This window comes from Panthera uncia, chromosome B1, assembly GCF_023721935.1.
Source record: "Panthera uncia isolate 11264 chromosome B1, Puncia_PCG_1.0, whole genome shotgun sequence".
NCBI lineage: Eukaryota > Metazoa > Chordata > Mammalia > Carnivora > Felidae > Panthera > Panthera uncia.
The window spans coordinates 126,126,718-126,145,692 of NC_064811.1; the positions used below are offsets into that span (position 1 = coordinate 126,126,718).

Consider the following 18,975-nt stretch of genomic DNA (forward strand, 5'->3'; position numbering starts at 1 on the left):
AGATTGTGAGATACGGTAAGAGAAACAGGGAAAAAACAGCTTTCTTGGAACTGCACAAACTTAATGACTCACCATAAATCACACCCAGGTAGTATATATATTGCCCTCGGAAGAATAGCTAGCTGGAAGTCTCACCTGAGGGGAGGACACTCCACAAGGACCCTCAATCGGGACTCCAACCAGGCTGTTCACTGTGGGGTTTCCACAGCCAGAAGGTTGCATGTTGTAAGAACCTAATTTGATGTATTAAGCCCTCTTTGTTCTTCTCTCTACTTCTCTCCCTCTTTATGTTTACTATAATTGTTTAATTCCATATGTTCTCTTTCCCTTATAATTAATAGTCTTCCACCATGAAACCGGAAGTACGTCTATTATGAATTACTATTATTTAGAACAGGTGTAAGTGTTCCAAAAATTGCATGAAACTCCTAGAAATCTGATATGTCCTATTAATATGTTATTGATCATAGTTCCAGTTATTATTATAAAATATTATGTGTTACAAAAATAACCAAATTTCCTTGTCAACTCCGTTATAATGAACTCTCATCAGATATTCAATAATGGATATTTTAAAGTCTTTTGTCTTTTACAGAGAATTATTGTTTTACTCTGATATTTTGCAAAAGTACCAAGTGCTTTGTCTTCAAGAAGATTCATGGAAAGGACTCTGGCAAACACAGATTTCTGATAACTTTACCATCATAAAGCTGAACTGAATAAGAATTTCCAGAACTAATAACAAAACAAAACAAAACACTGGATTCAAGCAGAACAAGAATAAATAGGTGGAATTGAGTGAACTGAGGAGTATGACTATAGTTTTTATGACTTATTGTTTAAAAGAGCTCTGGTTCTTTAAATGTTTTGTTTTTCCAGATTTGAGGAAACTTTAAGTTATCCCTGACAGCAATTTGGTAAAGTGTACTATTGTAAACAAAGATGAAACATTTATTTTTTTCTCTATATCTGATCCCTCCTGAATTCAGAAACTCTTCAGTATTATTTTTGTGGCAAAATTATTATTTATTTACATAAATTCGATAAGAATTTATTGTCCTTATAAAGGAACACAATTGGAAATATTAGCTATATTTCCTAAGCTTTAATTGGAATGTCATATTTGAGATAAATGTGCATAGATTCAGATGTGGCCAGATTTAAGGAACTAAAGCTGACTTTACAGAGCCAATAAAACCCCTTGGAAAAATAGACCCGGTGCCCTGCTTACAAAGTTCCAACAAAGCAGACTTAAAAAGTGCTCATAGGGGCACCTGGGTGGCTCAGTCAGTTAAGCCTCTAACTCTTGGCTTCAGCTAAGGTCATGATCTCACAGTTCATGGGTTCAAGCCCTAAGTAGGGTTCTGCCTTGGCAGTGTGGAGCCTGCTTGGGTTTCTCTCTCTCTCTCTCTCTCTCTCTCTGTCCCTCCCCAGCACTCTCTCTCTCTCTCTCTCTCTCTCTCTCTCTCTCTCTCACACACACACACACACACACACACCAAATAAATAAAGAAATAAATTAACTTTAAAAATAATAAAAAGGTAAAAAGTGCTTCTATGAGGCCATGGTGCTGGGAGCTCTGCAGGTGTAAGGCCGATACTTACAGTCTGGTGGCCACACAGCCCTAAGCACACTGTGCCTTGGCAGAAGCAGCAGTATCAGCAGCAGTAGAGCCACCCCCACCATCACAGCCCCTGCGCTGGTGCAGTCACCCTCATTACCTCTGTTCTTCCTCCCTTCACCTGCACCATGGCTGATCAGCTGACAGAAGAACAGATTGCTGAGCTCAAGGAAGCTTTCTCCCTATTTGACAAAGATGGTGGTGGCGCTGTCAGAACAAGGAAATTTGGAACTGTCGTGAGGTCACTGGGTCAGAACCCAACAGAAGACGAATTGCAGGATATGATCAACAAGGTAGATGCGGACAATGATGGCACCATTGAGTTCCCAGAGTTTTTGACTATGACAGCTAGAAAAATGAAAGAATCAGATAGTAAAGAAGAAATTCAGAAGGCATTCCGAGTCTTTGACAAGGATATCAATGGTCACATCAGTGCGGCAGAACTATGTCATGTCATGACAAACTTAGGAGAAAAACTAACAGATGAAGAAGTAGGTGAAATGATCAGGGAAGCAGATATTGATGGAGATGGACAAGTCAACTATGAAGAATTTGTGTAGGCAGTGCCTGGGTGGCTCAGTTGGTTAAGCATCCGACTTTGGCTCAGGTCACGATCTCACAGCTCATGAGTTCGAGCCCCTCGTTGGGCTTTGTGCTGACAGCTCAGAGCTTGCAACCTGCTTTGGATTCTATGTCTTCCTCTCTGTCTGCCCCTCCCCAACTCTCACTCTGTCTCTCTCTCTCTTTCTCTCAAAAATAAATAAACATTAAAAAAAAATTTTTAGAAGAAAAGAAGTAGCTATCATTGGTGTTCATTCTGCCCAAGAAACTCGATTAAGACTTCATATTTTAACTAAACATGAAACCCTTTCTTCTTCCCTTTCTTTCTTTTACTCTGGCACTGGCCTGGAAAGATAACACTATCATCTGATTCCCCCAGGCCACATCTTTCAGACTATTGGATTTGTCATCAAGAATTCCAATCTGTCCATGATGCTAATGATTCCCTCATCCATTTCCTTGTCTCTGGTTAAGAACCCTAAACCCGGGGAAACTTGTGTACAGGTTCTAGGCAAAGAAAGGGACACATAGCAACCAGAATAAAACTGCCTGTGTGGTCTGTAGACCCTTAAATTTTTATTGGCCTTCATGACTGTCACCTTTCCAGGCCTGACACACAGGAGGCATTCATGATTCAAGATTTGCTTCCTTCGTCAGGGCCCTACTTCCCTGGTTAGTAGTGAGTACAAATGAGGCTATGATCAGGAATTTCTCCTTAACTCTCAAAAATATTGCAGAATCTGCTGCTAGAACGGTAGTTGCCCAGCAAAAAATCCTTTGACTCTCTGGCCAAAGCTGTTCTTGGTAATAGGATAAGACTTAATTATCTTTAGGTTGAGCAAGGAAGTATCTGTGCTATAGCCAACATCACCTGCCAACACCTGGATTAACACTTCTGAGGATGTTGAAACTCAATTACATACGGTCACTGAGCAAACCACTTGGCTTAAATAAGTGTTTCCTTCAATGAATTCTTTCTTTGACTTCTTTGATTTTTTGGGGTCGTGGCTTTGAAGTGTACTCCAGACATTGGGAATTATCCTGCTTATAATAATCATAGAAATCTCCCTAATGCATTGTTTTCTCTTGAGAGCTTTAAATTTATGTTTGCAGCCACTAACCACCAACCAAATGATCTCCCTAAGACTGGAACATCAGAAAAGGAACAAAGAGATTGACCAACTTAAAAATTGTAAAGCAAAGAAGCACCTGGGTGGCTCAGTCGGTTGAGCGTCCGACTTCGGCTCAGGTCATGATCTCATGGTTTGTGAGTTTGAGCCCCGTGTCAGGCTCTGTGATGACAGCTGGGAACGTGGAACCTGCTTCAGATTCTGTGTCTCATTCTCTCTCTGCCCCTCCCCCACTTGTGCTCTGTCTCTCTCTGTCTCTCAAAAATAAATACATGTAAAAAAAATTTTTTTAATTGTGAACCAGAAGGCATTGCTTATGAATATCACAACGATTCAGCAAAAACACTGCAACCTGTGAATACCACACAGAGGATCAACAAAGACTGAAAACTTTTGAGTGATAGCTAGGAGTGGTGCTAATTCCTTAAATTTTGATCACATCTCTCAGTTAAGCTGAGAGTTTGATCAAAAGGGGGTAATTGTTAAAAAGGACCAGCAATCCCCAAATTGAGTCACTGTGCTAAGCCCTGTGTCAGCAAATCAAGACTTAATACCTAACCTGATGAGCCTCTCCCAAGACTGTAATCTTAACCAGCCAGTCTGGAATTTCCTGGTCAGTACTAGTGAGGTAATCCACCTGATAGACCTTTTTTGGCCCCTAAAGGAAGTTGACCTTACTTGAAATAATGCACTCTCTTTCTCCTTCTGCCTATAAAAGCTTTCTGTTTTGTACTGCTCCTTGGAGCTCCTTTTTATTTGTTAGATGGGATGCTACCTGATTCACGGATCACTGAATAAAGTCAATATGATCTTTAAATTTTTTAATGTTTATTTTTGAGAGAGAGAGAGAGAGAGAGAGAGAGAATGGGGGGGGAGGGGCAGATAGAGAGGGAGACACAGAATCCAAAGCAGGCTCCAGGCTCTGAGCTGTCAGTACAGAGCCTGATGCAGGGTTCGAACCCATGAACTGTGAGATCATGACCTGAGTTGAAGTCAGACGCTTAACCAACTGAGCCACCCAGGTGCCCCTTTATCCTCATTTTATAGATAAGGCAGCTAAGTCACATGAAGGTTATAGAAGACATAAGGTACATGGTACACGGTGATGTGGGAAACAAAGGCAAAAGAAAAAAATTAAATTTTCTTACAACTTACAGCCCACTGACAAGTCCTTGAGACAGGCAGAGCAACCTTCCTCTATGAGCTCAACTGCCTTGATGTTAATACTTTGCTATGCGCAGACAGCAACCTTATCTTTTTTTTCCTTTATGATTTTATCATTTTAAGAATGTTATATAAATGACTTTTTTTTTCACTTTTCTGTGGTTTGCTGGAACATATTTTTAAAACTCTGTTTTTATTTATCTCTAGTGTTTGTGAGTGTATCTCTTTGTATAGCTATTTCATTGGTTGCTCCCACTATTACATTATAATATATACATAATTTATCAGTCTACTGGTGTTACATTTTACTAATTAATTTACTAATTACATTTACTAATTGATTAATTACCAGTTCAAATTGTAGATATTTTATCTCCCCTTATCCTCCCTGCTTATAATGTAATCACTGCAGATATTTTCTCCAGGTACATGAGAAACACAATAGTGTTAAAACTTTTTTTTTTAATCTTATTTATTTTTGAGAGACTGAGAGACAGAGCACAAGCAGGAGCAAACAGAGCGAAAGGGAGACACAGAATCCGAAGCAGGCTCCTGGCTCTGAGCTGTCAGCACAGAGCCTGATGCGGGGCTCGAACTCACGAACAGTGAGATCGTGACCTGAGCCTTAGTCAAATGCCCAACTGACTGAGCCACCCAGGCGCCTCTAATGTTAAAACTTCTGATTTAACCATCAAACATGATTTGGAAAACTCAAGAGGCGAAGGAAAGTCTATTGCATTTACCTCTATTATTGCTCTTTCTGTTCTTTCTTTCTGATGATGATCTAAGAGTCCTTTTTTTTTTTTTAAATGTTTCCAAAAAACCCCACAAAACTCATTTCCTTTCTGCTTAGAGAACTTCCTTTAGCCATTCTAAAGGTAAGTCCGCTGGTGACATATTCTATTACTTTTCCTTCATCTGTGAAAAAGCATGTGTTTTCCCTTCATTCATGAAGTATATTTCTGCTGGATATAGAATTTGGGTTGGTAGTTATTTTCATTTAGCACCTGAAAAATGTTATGCCACTTCCTTCTGACATGTATGCTTTCTGATGAGAAATCCACCATTATTAGACTTGTTTCCCTCTCTAGGTAAACAATTTATTGATCTTTCTGTGCTTTCAAGATTTTCTTTGGCTTCAATTTTCAGGGATTTGACTGTGCTGTATCTTGGTGTGGATTCCTTTGAATTTATCATATTTGGGATCATTTAATTTCTTGAATCTGTAGGTTTATATCTTTTGCCAGTTTTGGGGAACTTTCAGCCATTATTACTTTAAATGCTTTTTCAGCCCCATTCTCTTTCTCTTCTCCTTCTGTGATGGCCTGAATGTTAGATCTTTCATAATAGTCCCACAGGTATCTGACACTCTGTTCACTTTTCTTTTTTTGAGCTTTATAATTACTTTCATTCTACATTTTTTTAATGTTTATTTTTGAGAGAGAGAGAGAGAGAGAGTGAGAGAGGGAGAGAGAGAGAACATGAGCAAGGGAGGGGCAGAAAGAGAGGGAGACACAGAATCTGAAGCAGGCTCCAGACTCTGGGCTTCAGCACAGACCCCAATGCCAGGGCTTGAACTCAGGAACTGTGAGATCATGACCTGGGCCAAAGTCAGCGGCTTAACTAACTGAGCCACCCAGGTGCCCCATTATCCTACATTGTTATTGTAATTACTGTGTTTGTGTGAGACCATTTAGAAGGCAACCTTATCTTTATATTAACCCAACCTCCAGAATCTTGTAAGTCTTCCTTAACATATAAAATTTCCTTTGGAAACTTCCTTCATCTCTACCCTTCCCCCCCAAATATATGTTAGTAATCATCCTCCAAGTGTATGGCCCACTGATATAATCTGAAGAGCCTCATGACTAAGGTTTTATTAGACAGTAGTAAATGACCTTTTCCTACTAACAGCTAGCCTCCTCAAAGTCCTGGAAACCTTGCTTCCAAAATTCCTTAGAGGATTACACTATCCCTAACCCCCTCCCAACTTGAAAGTTCATAATCAGTCACCTGTCACAACCTCAGGACAGCTCTTTCTGCCCATAGGTACTGTTCCCATTCTTTAATAAAATCACCTTTTGCATCGAAAACATCTCAATAATTCTTTTATGGCCAATGGCTCTAAACCCACCTCACAAGGTACATGGATGTCCAACTAGAATTCTAAAAGAGGAAAGAGAAAACAATTGACAAAAGGCAACTTTTGAAAGGATAAGGACTGAATATTATCCAGAATTAATAAAAATCATGAATCTTCAGATTAATGAAGTACATCAAATCCCAAGTAGATCTCTAAAGCAATGCTAATACAAAAAATAATAACTAACATTTATTGAGTACTTACCAGTTAGACTATTCTAAATGAATTATATAAATTATTATATCATTAACCTTCAGAGCACAGCAACCTTATGAGATAATCCCTGCCATTATCCTCAGTTTGCTGATAAGAAAACTGAGACAGAGAGGTGAAGTAGCCCTCCTAAGATCACAGCCTGCAAATAGTGAAGCCAGGATTGAAACTCAGACTATTTGATTCCAAAGAATGTACATTTCACACCAAGAAAGGAAATAGGTTTTTTTAATGATTATTTATTTATTTTGAGAGAGAGAGCTCCCAAGTGTGCAAGTGGGGAAGGGACAGAGAGGGAAAGAGAGAATCAGACTCTCTGAGAGAATCAGAGAAAGAGAGAATAGATTCTGCGCTGAGCATGGTGGGGCTCGGGGCTCAATCTCACAACGATGAGATCATGACCTGAGCTGATATCAAGGGTTGGATACTTAACTGACTGAGCCACCCAGGTGTCCCAAGAAAAGAAAATGTTTTAATATTATTTTATGCCCTACATCTTAACATTACATCTGAACAATCTTACATCTTAATAGCCTATGCCCTTGCTAAAAAGTGTGGTCCATGGACTAGTGGCATCAGTATTGTATGACACCATGTTTAAATATAGAATATCAGTTGCTTTCTAGACTACTGAATCAGAATCTATTTTTTAATAAGATCCCCAGGTGATTCACACACAAAGTTTGAAAAGCACTATTCTATGCACTCCCAAGCCCAATCTTTTTGCAATACAGTAATAAAAATGGCTAACTTTAACCCTTTGATGCAACTGGTTGTAGTTTTCTGGTATTATACTGCAAACTCCCCCTGAGCAGAGACTGTGTCTGCTTTGACTATGACTACATTCTGAGTGCCTGATACCAAGTTGGGACATAGTACATTTTTGATAACCATTTTGGTTCAATAAGTAAATAAATATTGGCCAAAAATAGAATTTTTTTATGGGAACAAGAAAATATGGTATTAAAATGACCTCTGTTTTCTTTCATCTAAGTTACATTTTAAAAATATATCATTGGGTGCCTGGGTGGCTCAGTCAGTTAAGTATCTGACTCTTGATTTCAGCTCAGGTCATGATCTCATGGTTCGTGAGATCAAGCCCTATGTCCAGCTCTGCACTGATGATGTGGAGACTGCTTGGGATTCTCTCCCTCCCTCTCTCTCTGCCCCTCCCCTGCTCCATGCTCTTTCTCTTTCTCTCAAAATAAATAAGCTTAAAAAAAAACTTTTTTTAAATATCAGACTTGGGGTACCTGGGAGGCTCAGTTGGTTAAGCATCTGACTCTTGATTTTGGCTCAAGTTATGATCCCAGGGTTGTGGGATTGAGCACTAAGTCAGGGTCCACGTTGAGCTTGGAACCTGCTTAAGATTATCTCTCCTCTCTCTCTCTCTCTCTCTCTCTCTCTCTCTCTCCCTCTGACCCTCTCCCCTGCTCTCTCTCTCTTTCTCTCTAAAATAAATAAAAATATAAATATAAAAATATATCAGATTAGTATATATTGGTAATGTTCTTGAATTGTTCTGAATTGAATTCAATGCTATTTCTTCTGCTATATTAAAATCAATGCTAAATATATATTATTAAAATAATTAGGTAGAAGTTAATTTTCTTTTTTAATAGTTCGACAAGTGTCTGATATGGGATAGCTGAAAAGTACAAATAGTGTTTTGTACTTTTCTCCCCTGGAAAAGTACAAATAGCATTCAGCCCTCAGCATTCAGCATTCGGTTTAACATATGTGATGATTTCAATAATACAATAGAAATCAAAGGTAAATTTTTTAATTTCTACTTCTCAAGTAAAGAAGCCACACAACAACAAAAAAAGTAATGCCACCACATGTAAGCATTCCAACCATCTAGAGAAGAAAGCAGATGGGTCTTCTGTAAAGTCTTGGACTCAGTCAATTTCATTCCTAAAGTTTCTCTTCAAATTGATGTTTATTTGCAAACATGTTATGTGTGGAATCTTGAGTTACTGTGCTTCACTCTAATTCTGCTTTTGGAAGACAAACATTTTTGCTTTTCTTTGCTTATGTTGCATCTCCATAGCAATTGTCAGAACTCTTCCTCACCCACCACGTTGACCTCAGCAAGACCAAAAATGTCTTACACAGAGCTTGTCTTATTTTGTTCCCTCCAAAGGGAATGTTCCACTTCAGCAGTTCTTAGAGCTAAATATCATAAGAAAATTAGTGGGACTGACATATTTTATGAAATTCAGTACTTGGAAGCCCTACATACCTAACTGTGCCTAGTGTTTACTGCCCACTGACCCCACCCCACCCTCTGGGCTTCCAGTCACTCTCAGTTTGTCACTGTCCCCAACATACCCTTCTTGTTTATGTTTCTACCTCAGGAGACATGCTGTTACTTCTGCCAGACTACTTAGAAAGCAAAAGGGTAGAAAGAACATAGGCTTTGGGCAAACTTTGATTCGTTTTTTCATTCTGTGATTTTGAGCAAGTTCATTAACAACTCTGAACTATTTATTGATCAGAAAAATAAGAAATAACAATATAGAGGGGTTAAGGCTGTTATAAGAACTAAGTGAAATAACAGTAATATTAATTAACAGTTAATGAACACCTTATGTGGCATTATTGTGCCAAGTGCCTATATTATTTGAATTAATTTTTTTAAAATGTATATTTATTTTGAAAGAGAGAGAGAGAGCATGCACATGTGCATGAGCAGCGGAGGGGCAGAGAGAGAGAGAGGGAGAGAGAATCTCAAGCAGGCTCCATGCTGTCAACATGGAGCCTGACACTGGGCTTAAACCCATGAACAATGAGATCATGACCTGAGCTGAAATCAAGAGTCAGATGCTTAACTGACTGAGCCCCTTGAATTAATTTGTATATCAGTAGGAAACCTATCCTTTCAGTAGTTCTTTCTGTATTGTGAAATGATGAGTTTTTTAAATGTACCTGTCTTATACACTAAGCCATTAGTTCCTCAAGGACTAGGCCATTATCTTCTTATTGCTCTCGGAGTCAAGCAAACATTGTGTCTGATACAAAGCAGGAACCTGGTGAATGTCTACTTCATGGGTTGATAGTATGGCATTGTTGACATCCCAGCTATTTTTGCACTGTCACCTTTACTCTCCAAGTCTCAGGTGTTCATCTACTAAAAATCATACCTTGCAGGATTATTTTGAAGAGTAAAAATGATAATGTGCCACAAAAAGACACGGAGGAAACTTAAGTGCATATGGCTAAGCAAAAGTAGCCAATCTGAGAAGGCTGTATACTCTATCATTCCAACTGTATGACATTCTAGAAAGGGCAAAATTGTGGATACAGTAAAAAGATCACTTCCAGAGAGGGGTTCCAGAGAGGCAGGGAGGGAAGATAATTGGATGGAGAATAGTGGATTTTTAAGACAGTGAATTTATTACATATGATACAAAAGTAATCCATTGTCAAAACCTATGGGGTGTATAACACAAAATGTGAACCCTAGTGTACTGTGGACTTTATCTAATAATAATCTATCAATTTTAGTTCATCACTTTTAACAAAAGTACCACATTAATGCAAGATGTTAATTATATGAGAAACTACGTTGGGAAATGAGGGGGTATATGGGAACTCTGTACTTCCTGTCTGATTTTCCTGTAAACCTAAAGTTCTCTAAAATAATTAAGTCTATTAATTATTTTTTAAATATAAAATAAAATAATAATATGAACATAATGATATTTCAATATATGATAGGCTTTTTAAGAATTACATTCAGCCAGGGCACTTGGAGAGTCAGTTAAGCATCTGACTCTTGATTTGGGCTCAGGTCATGATTTCATGGTTTGTGAGATGGAGCCTCACATTGGTCTTTGAGTGGCAGCACGGAACCTGCTTGGAAGTTTCTCTCTCCCCCTCTCTCTGCCCCTCCTCTGCTCTCCCTCTCTCTCCCAAAATAAATACATAAACTTAAAAAAAAAAAAAAGAATTACATTCAACCGATAGTTATTGAATGCTTACTTTGTACTAGGCACAGTGCTGGGCGCTGGAGTTATTTACAGGGAAGACCTTGTCCCTGTCTTCAAGGGATTTAAATCTAATGAAAGGCACAGAGAGACAAAGAGATACTTTTCAATACAAGGTGACATGCATAGATATGCACAGAGGAAGCACATCTCACCCATCCAGAGGAGAGGTGGCTAGGGCAGGGAAGTCTTACTGGAGGAAGTTACCCCCGAACTGAGCCTTGAAAATAAGCAGATATTAACCAGATAAGGAAGAGGGGAAAGTGTAAGAAGAAACTTTCAGGCATGATCAAAAGACAGAGGTGTAAACACAGTATTCAGGGAATTATACATAGTTGAATATTACTGTGGGTAAGAGACAAAAGGCTGTAAGAGCCACAGGTGAAGATGACAAGGTAGGGAGAGGTGAATTTAAAAACAGCCTTTATATGCCATGCTGAGGGATCCATTGCTGGGGCAATAGGGATCCCTAGAAAGATTTTAAGCATCAGAGAGACCTGGTAGCCAGGAGGAAGATTGAGAAGGGCCAGTCTTTTGGACTCGGCTCCCTCTTCTTATCATGTCCTTAGTCCCTGTGCGGCACTGCTCCTACCACATAGGCAGTTTGTTTTTCTGGAAAGGGTCTAGGTGCTGACAGCAGGTGAAGATTTGAAAGTGAAGATTTTGGCAGCCAAATGGAGATGATGTGGGGCATGAAAGGAAAGCAAAGAAGATGGAGGGGCGCCTGGGTGGCTGAGTTGGTTGAGCATCCACCTTCAGCTCAGGTCACGATCTCACGGTCTGTGAGTTCGAGCCCCACATCGGGCTCTGTGCTGCTGACAGATCGGAGCCTGGAGCCTGCTTCGGATTCTGTGTCTCTTTCTCTTTCTGCTCCACCCCTGCTCACACTCTGTTTCCCTCTCAAAAATAAAGATTTAAAAAAAAAAAAAGCAAAGGAGATGGATATTTTATCAGGCTGCTCATGGCCCATTAAGGCTGCTTTTCTATGACACAGACTCTTTCCACTTCGATCTACTACTCATTGGCTTGATCTTCAGAATATCATCTCCAAAATCCCAGGAGAGGAAGTAATTGAAATATTTAATGAATACTACTATCATTCTTTTTTTTTTCTCAGATATTTTATCAACCACTGTAAGTGCTTAATATAAAAACTGAGCAAGGGGCTGGCTAAGTTGGAGGAGCATGTGACTCTTGATTTCGGGGTTGTGAGTTCAAACTCCACTCTGCGTGTAGAGATTACTTAAATAAATAAAAACTGAAAACTGAATAAAAACAAAAACTGAGCAGCAATCAGAAACCCAGATGTGTAAGAAAAAAGCATGAAGGCACTATTAGATGATCTCAAAGAAGGTAAACTGAACACGGTTTCTAGCCCATAGTTTGGCTTCAGCTTCCATGAAAATGTATAAAGGGCATTTCTGGAGAAATCAGTGGGCAAGGTCATGAGCAAGACCTGGGAAACATAGAACTTAATAAAAATTGGGACTACTGGTAGATGGCTAGGTACAGGACATCTGGCAAGACTATGGTGGGGATTGGGGATGGGGCAGGGGGTTGCTCTTTATTTTTTGCCTCTAAGTTCACCAAAGATCATCCCAGTTCTGGAGTAGGTCAAAGCAGAAAACTTCTGTGGGGTTTAATGGGTTCCTCAGCTTATCTGGGTGGTAGGTCATGGTGGGGTAGGGGGATAGGTGGGCAGGAGAACAGAAATTCGATCAAAACATGGATAAGGCAAAGAAAATGCAAATAACAACCTGGATCAGGCTCATTTAGGCATTCCATTCTCAGATTATAAAAAGTAGTACAATGGCAGTTGACATCTTAATGATAACCTCTCTCAAGGCTTCTTCTCTTTTGAGTTATAATGCTCCAATTTGTTGTTCTCTATATCTGGTATATAAACTAATACACCCCCATCTTGAAGTCTCACTTTACCTATTTCCTTACTTGGATATTCTTTTCCTATAATCCATACCTTCTTCTTTCTTTGTTTACACTTTCTTTTTTTGATTTAACATGTCCTCCCTCCCTTAACTTCTTGAGAAAGCATGCATGGAAGCTAAGGTTTTTGAGAATTTATATGTATTCTACCTTTATTCTTTGTTTGTTTGTTTGTTTGTTTGTTTGTTTTTGCAAGTTTGTTTGTTTTGCAAGAGCAATTTTTTAAAGCAAAAGTACACTCTCAAGGTGGGAGAGAGGGCAGGATCCACAAGGTGGAACCATCCTCTTTATTCTTTTTTTTTTCTTCTTCAAATTTTTATTTGAATTCTAGTTAATTAACATATAGTGTAATATTGTTTTCAGGAGCAGAAATCAGTGATTCATCACTTACATATAACACCTAGTGCTCTGGTGTTGTGTGGAAACCAGTTTGACAATAAATTTCATTAAAAAAACCAAACAAAAAAACCCCCTAGTGCTCAACATGACAAGTGTCCCCTTAATACCCATCTCCTATTTAGCCCATCCCCCTACCCACCTCCTTCCATCAGCAGTCAGTTTGTTCTCTATAGTTAAGAGTCTCTTATGGTTTGTTTCCCTCTCTCTCTCTCTCTCTTCCCCCCCCATATGTTCTTTTCTTTCTTTTCTTTTCTTTTCTTTTCTTTTCTTTTCTTTTCTTTTCTTTTCTTTTCTTTTCTTTTTAAGTAGGCTTCACGCTCAGTGTGGAGCCCAGTGCAGGACCTGAATTCATGACCCTGAGATCAAGACCTGAGCTGAGATCAAGAGTTGGACACTTACCTTACTGAGTCACCTAGGCAATCCTATTTTGTTTCTTAAATTCCACATATGAGTGAAATCATACAGTATTTGTCTTTCTCTGACTTATTTTGCTTAGCATAATACACTCTAGTTCCATTCATGTAGTCGCAAATGGCAAGACTTCATTCCTTTTGATGCCTGAGTAATACTCCATTGTTTATATATACCACATCTTCTTTATCCATTCATCAGTCCATAGACATTTTCGTTCTTTGCATAGTTTAGCTGTTGTTGATTATGCTGCTATAAACATCAGGGTACATGTGCCCCTTTGAATCTGTATTTTTTTTATCCTTTGTGTAAATACCTAGTAGTGCAATTGCTGGATAATAAGGTAGTTCTATTTTCAACTTTCTGAGGAAACTTGGTACTGTTTTCCAGAGTGGCTGCATGACTTTGCATTCCCACCAATAGTGTAAGAGGTTCCCCTTTCTCTGCATCCTCACAAACACTTATTTCTTGTGTGATTAATTTTAGCCATTCTGACAGGTGTGAGGTGATATTTCATCATTATTTTCATTTGCATTTCCCTGATGATGAGTGATGTTGAGTATCTTTTCATGTATCTGTTAGCCATCTGAATGTCTTTTTTCGGAAAAATGTGTATTCATGTTTTCTGCCCACTTCTTAACTGGATTATTTGTATATTGGGTGTTGAGTTTGCTAAGTTCTTTATAGATTTTGGATACTAACCCTTTATCAGATATATCATTTGCTAATATCTTCTCCCATTCATAGGCTGCCTTTTAGCTTTGTTGTTTGTGTACTTTGCTGTGCAGAAGCTTTTTATTTTGATGAAGTCTCAATAGTTCATGTTTGCTTTTGTTTTTCTTGCCTCTGGTGACATGTCTAGTAAGAAGTTGCTCTGGCCAAGGTAAAAGAGGTTCCTGCCTGTGTTCTTCTCTAGGATTCTGATGGTTTCCTGTCCTGCCTCTTTATTCTTGATGAACAGTTTGTCTGGGTATAGAATTCGAAGTAAGAAAAAATTTTCCTTCAGAATTTGGAAGCAGTGCTCCATTGTCCTCAGAGTTTAGGGTTCAGGGTTGTTGTTCAGAAGTCTGATGCCACTCTGATTCCTTCTCCTTTGCACATGGTTTTCCTGTTTAAAAGTTTGGAGAATTTTGTCTTTGTGTTTGGTGTTCTAAAATTTCATGATGATATTGTTGGTATGGGTCTGTTGCCATTCATTGAACTGGGTACTTGGTAGACCCCTTCAATCTGGCAATTTAGGTCCTTTCCTTATCTTTTACATTACAGGATTTCCTCCTATATTTGGTAATTCTGACTGCCAGCTCATATTTAAAGGTGGGAGAGTAAAAAGCTGATTAGAAGTTCTGTGCATTGGGGAAGAACTGTTGACCATGAATGGTTGCTGAAAGGTGATAGAGTAACCTCTTTTTTGGGAAATTCCACCCCTACCCCCATCCCACTCCATATCACTATCTTTAAGGATTTTTTTTTTCACTTGGGCTAGTCGTGTTCCTTAGAGAGTCTTCTCCCATCTTATGTCTGAAAGGTAAGTCTTGATTTCTAGCATATGAGGAATTGGGAGAGGATGTGAGCATTTAGTATGCCTATGCTAATTGATCCCTGTTTACTCACTAGAGTCTCTAGCCCCTTCAGCCCTGGATAAGAAATGGATACACCTTCACTTCAGTTAGGGTAGGGAAAGGGACTGAAATCCAGCTGAAAAGAGAGGAAAGGATATAAAAGTGGTGTTACTTCTCAAGTAGCTTCCAACCTCCAAGTGAGACAAAGAAACTAAAGGGACCCCATGAAAAACTGCTTTTTTCCCCTCCTTTTCTCACTTTTATTTTTGCTGAACCCACACCTCCCCCTTACACATGGCTTATAGAACAGATAATATGTCCTCCTAAGGTCAAGGATTTTATGATTTCTTTGGAGTCTTCTAGACAATAGGTAACATCTAAGGAGTGACTGGGTGGGGTCATCACCAATATGTTTTCCAAGACTACTGACTTATCAAGGCCCCAGTTCCATGGCATAAATGACTTATGGAGGACACCTAAACATTAATCTTTGTACCTGGATTACTGAGAAGACCCTTGCACCAAAGCACCATCCTCAATAAAAACCCTAGGATCAAGTAAAGACAAGATTCACTCTTCTTTCTTTTCCAAGTCTCCCAGATGCTCTGTCTATATCTGCACTCTCTCTGTGCTTCAGTGGTTTCTTTTTAAACTTTTAAAAAATATGTTTTTAAGCAGTCTCTACCCCCAACGGGGGGGGGGGGGCTGGAACTTACAACCCCAAGATCAAGAGTCACATGCTCTACTGACTGAGCCAGCCAGATCCACCTTCAGTAAATTCTACTATCTGCTCTCATTTAATTTCTACCCTGCATGGAGCCAAGGACTCTCTGGCTGGTCCTGTAGGACCCCTTCTGGATCCTTGGACCTGGCCAGCCTGCATCAGAGCCATTTCCCTTATTTTAACCCTCCTACATCTTCACTCCATATCCAGAGGATTTTGTAATGCCACTAACTTAGCATTTGGTTTTCTCAGGTCTTCCAAGCCCTTTATCACTGCTTTCTAGCCTCCAAAAATCTGTTGCTAATTCTTCTTCTCCCTCTCTCTTCATCCTTGTGAGTTTTAGTAGAGTTCTGGAGGGAGTTATATTAGATACATTTGTTCAATCTATCATTTCTACCTGGAATTGACTGTCAAACATTCTTAAAAAACTAAGATTCATATGTCTAATAAATATTGAGTGCCTACAATATTTGGGGCACTTTGATAAATGCTGGAGATGAGCTATGATTTATCTTCCATCATGATGATTAATGATCTAAGGTAATGGTTTGAAAAGAAAAGGTCCCTTTCCTTACCCTGAAGTCAGAATTTTATTTTATGGGGATTACTCTATGCTTGGGTTACTTGGGCAGCTTCATAACTGATTCTGATTTGTAGCCACCTGTAGAAGCCTTGGATCATTTCTGATGTCACCCACTCATTCCCCCACCCTAGCTGTTTCTGAGTGTAGGCTAATTGCACTAATACCTAATTCCAAGACTGTATGTGGTGTCAGGGCTGATTTGCCTTAAAGACCAAAGTTCACCTGAATACTGCCCAGGCAAAGATCAAGTGCCTCAGGTGCTGATTGAAGGAAGGGTGTGCGTGCGGTTGTCTTAATAGAATCTTTACATGCCCCATTGTGTCTCTGTTTCTGGTGGCAGTTTATGCTAGATCTTTTCTTCAAAGATTGGCAATAAGCTTTTTTAAAAATATATATATTCTTTTTTTTTTTTTTTTGAGAGAGAGCGAGAGATAGTTCAAGCAGGGGAGGGGCAGAGGGAAAGGGAGAGAATCTTTTTTTTTTAAAGTTCATTTATTTATTTTGAGAGACAGTGTGTATGTGGGAGGGGCAGAGAAAGAGAGAGAGAGAGAGAGAAAGAGAGAGAGAGAGAGAGAGAGAGAGAGCATCCTAAACAGGATCCACGCTGTCACTACAGAGCCCAATGAAGGGCTCCCACTCACAAACCCTGAGATCATGATCTGAGCTGAAACCAAGAGTTGGATGCTTAACCGACTGATCCACCCAGGTGTCCCTACAATAAGCTTTGATAATCACAATGGTAGAAGGAGGCCAATAGGGAGGTATGACACTTACTGAGTGTCTACTATGTGCAGGCAGTGGTGTTGGCACTTCACATTTAGTAATGCACTTAATTTAATATTATTCCATAATAAATCAATGAACATGGCACAATTCCCCTGGAACAAAGCAAATAATGCAAGCATTTGTCCTTCTCTTTTCAATCTCCTTCTCACTCAAACCTCACTCAAACCTCACTCTAATCCTCCTGTTCTACATTTCTGTGTTCCGTTTTACAAAATCACTTGAAGCCAAATAGACATATTGACACAAATCACATGCATATGAAGGTGTGTTCCTGGGATACGTTGATAACCTTAGTCCACTTAGGTTTTCTATTCCCCGGAGATGAACTGCATACACCTAGCAGCCCAGCCCAGCTGCTTTGATGGCAGGTTGGGGCCCCTGTGGAACAGGAAGAGGTCCCATCAGAACCAAGCCCCTTGAGCTTGACAGGTAGCTGCTGTTTTTGCCTGACATGCCAGTGTCTACAGATGAAAAGATTTTGAGAAAGCTTTTAGTCGCCAATCTTTGTCCTGACATTGGAAAGATGCATAGCCTAGTTTGAATGGATTGTGTCATTTGATATTTCTGGCCCTGGTTACTGATTACAGTCTGGGATGAATTGGAAAAAAAAGAAAATGATCTCTGCTTATTACTGATATCTTCTATTGACAAGGAACTGAAAGATCTCTGCAATTCTTAATCTTGTGCCTTGCGTTAGGAAAAATCACACATTTAGGACAGCTGTAAGTACTAATGATATTAACAAAAACATCTTAGTTTTGCATAGCACGTTCTGGTTACAAGCATTGTTACATATACTAGTTCCTCTAAATAACCTTGAATTCCGTTTTCTTTGATTCATTACTGTGTGATTCATAGATAACTTTGTAAAAGTATTAATGACTAATACAATAAACATGTTTTATCAATTAGCAATTTCCTAATCTCAGTTTAAAGGTATAGTTTATATTGAAAATCTGCCCCCCCCCATTCTCCCTCTTCCTGACATAATAACACCTGAAAAAATCTGCAGAACAAAGAACAGTGTCAAACAAACTATTTGGACCTTAAAAGCAGTACCTGAAAACAGAATCAAAATCTCAGTGAGGGAAGAGATACTGAAGGTCACCAGATTTAACCTCTGTGTATTCCTGTTGTACATTCAAATATCCTCCCCCAGAGGAGGGCTTGTTCTCTCAGGAAACATTTTGCATTTCCTAGATAGTAGATAGCTCCTGGGGCTGGAGGCAATTTACTGCAGGTGGTGGGAGAATTGGAGGCAGTGGATGAGTTGGAAAAGGAGGAGAGAAGGTTGAGGAATGGGAACTGCCTTAGGGAGAGAAGACAAAAGAGTTAATTTTTTCTATAGACACTGACCCTGATCACCAGCCTAGCATAGTCGGTATTGTGGGGTACACAGAAGGAAAAAAATAGACCCCACACTTAAGGAGCATACATCCAAGTGCAGGAGGAAGAGCTTTTCACATGAAGCAGTTAAATGTAGGGTGTGCCAGTAAGTCACCCTTTGAACTCTGAGAAGTTGACTGATAAAATAAGGGCAAATATGATGACACTGGACATAAGTACTTTAAAGGGACCAAACAACTAGTAGCCAGGTGTGATTTGTCTAGAGCAGAATTGGGGATTTCACTTAATTAAGCAAGGAATTTATTAACCAATTGTAATTCATTGCAAGTTAAGACCCAAAAAGTAAGTCTGAATGGGTCTTGGCTTCCAAATCCCATTCTAAAGAGAGACCCAAATT

General features: G+C 39.3%; 1 protein-coding gene across 1 annotated transcript; it reads left to right on the top strand.

The window, feature by feature from the left end:
• Window positions 1-1,727: 1,727 nt before the first annotated feature.
• LOC125923752 (calmodulin-like) lies at window positions 1,728-2,182 on the top strand. The gene has a single exon (XM_049632291.1). It carries the CDS (start codon window positions 1,751-1,753, stop codon window positions 2,180-2,182), a length of 432 nt encoding a protein of 143 aa, XP_049488248.1. The 5' UTR covers window positions 1,728-1,750.
• Window positions 2,183-18,975: the final 16,793 nt, after the last annotated feature.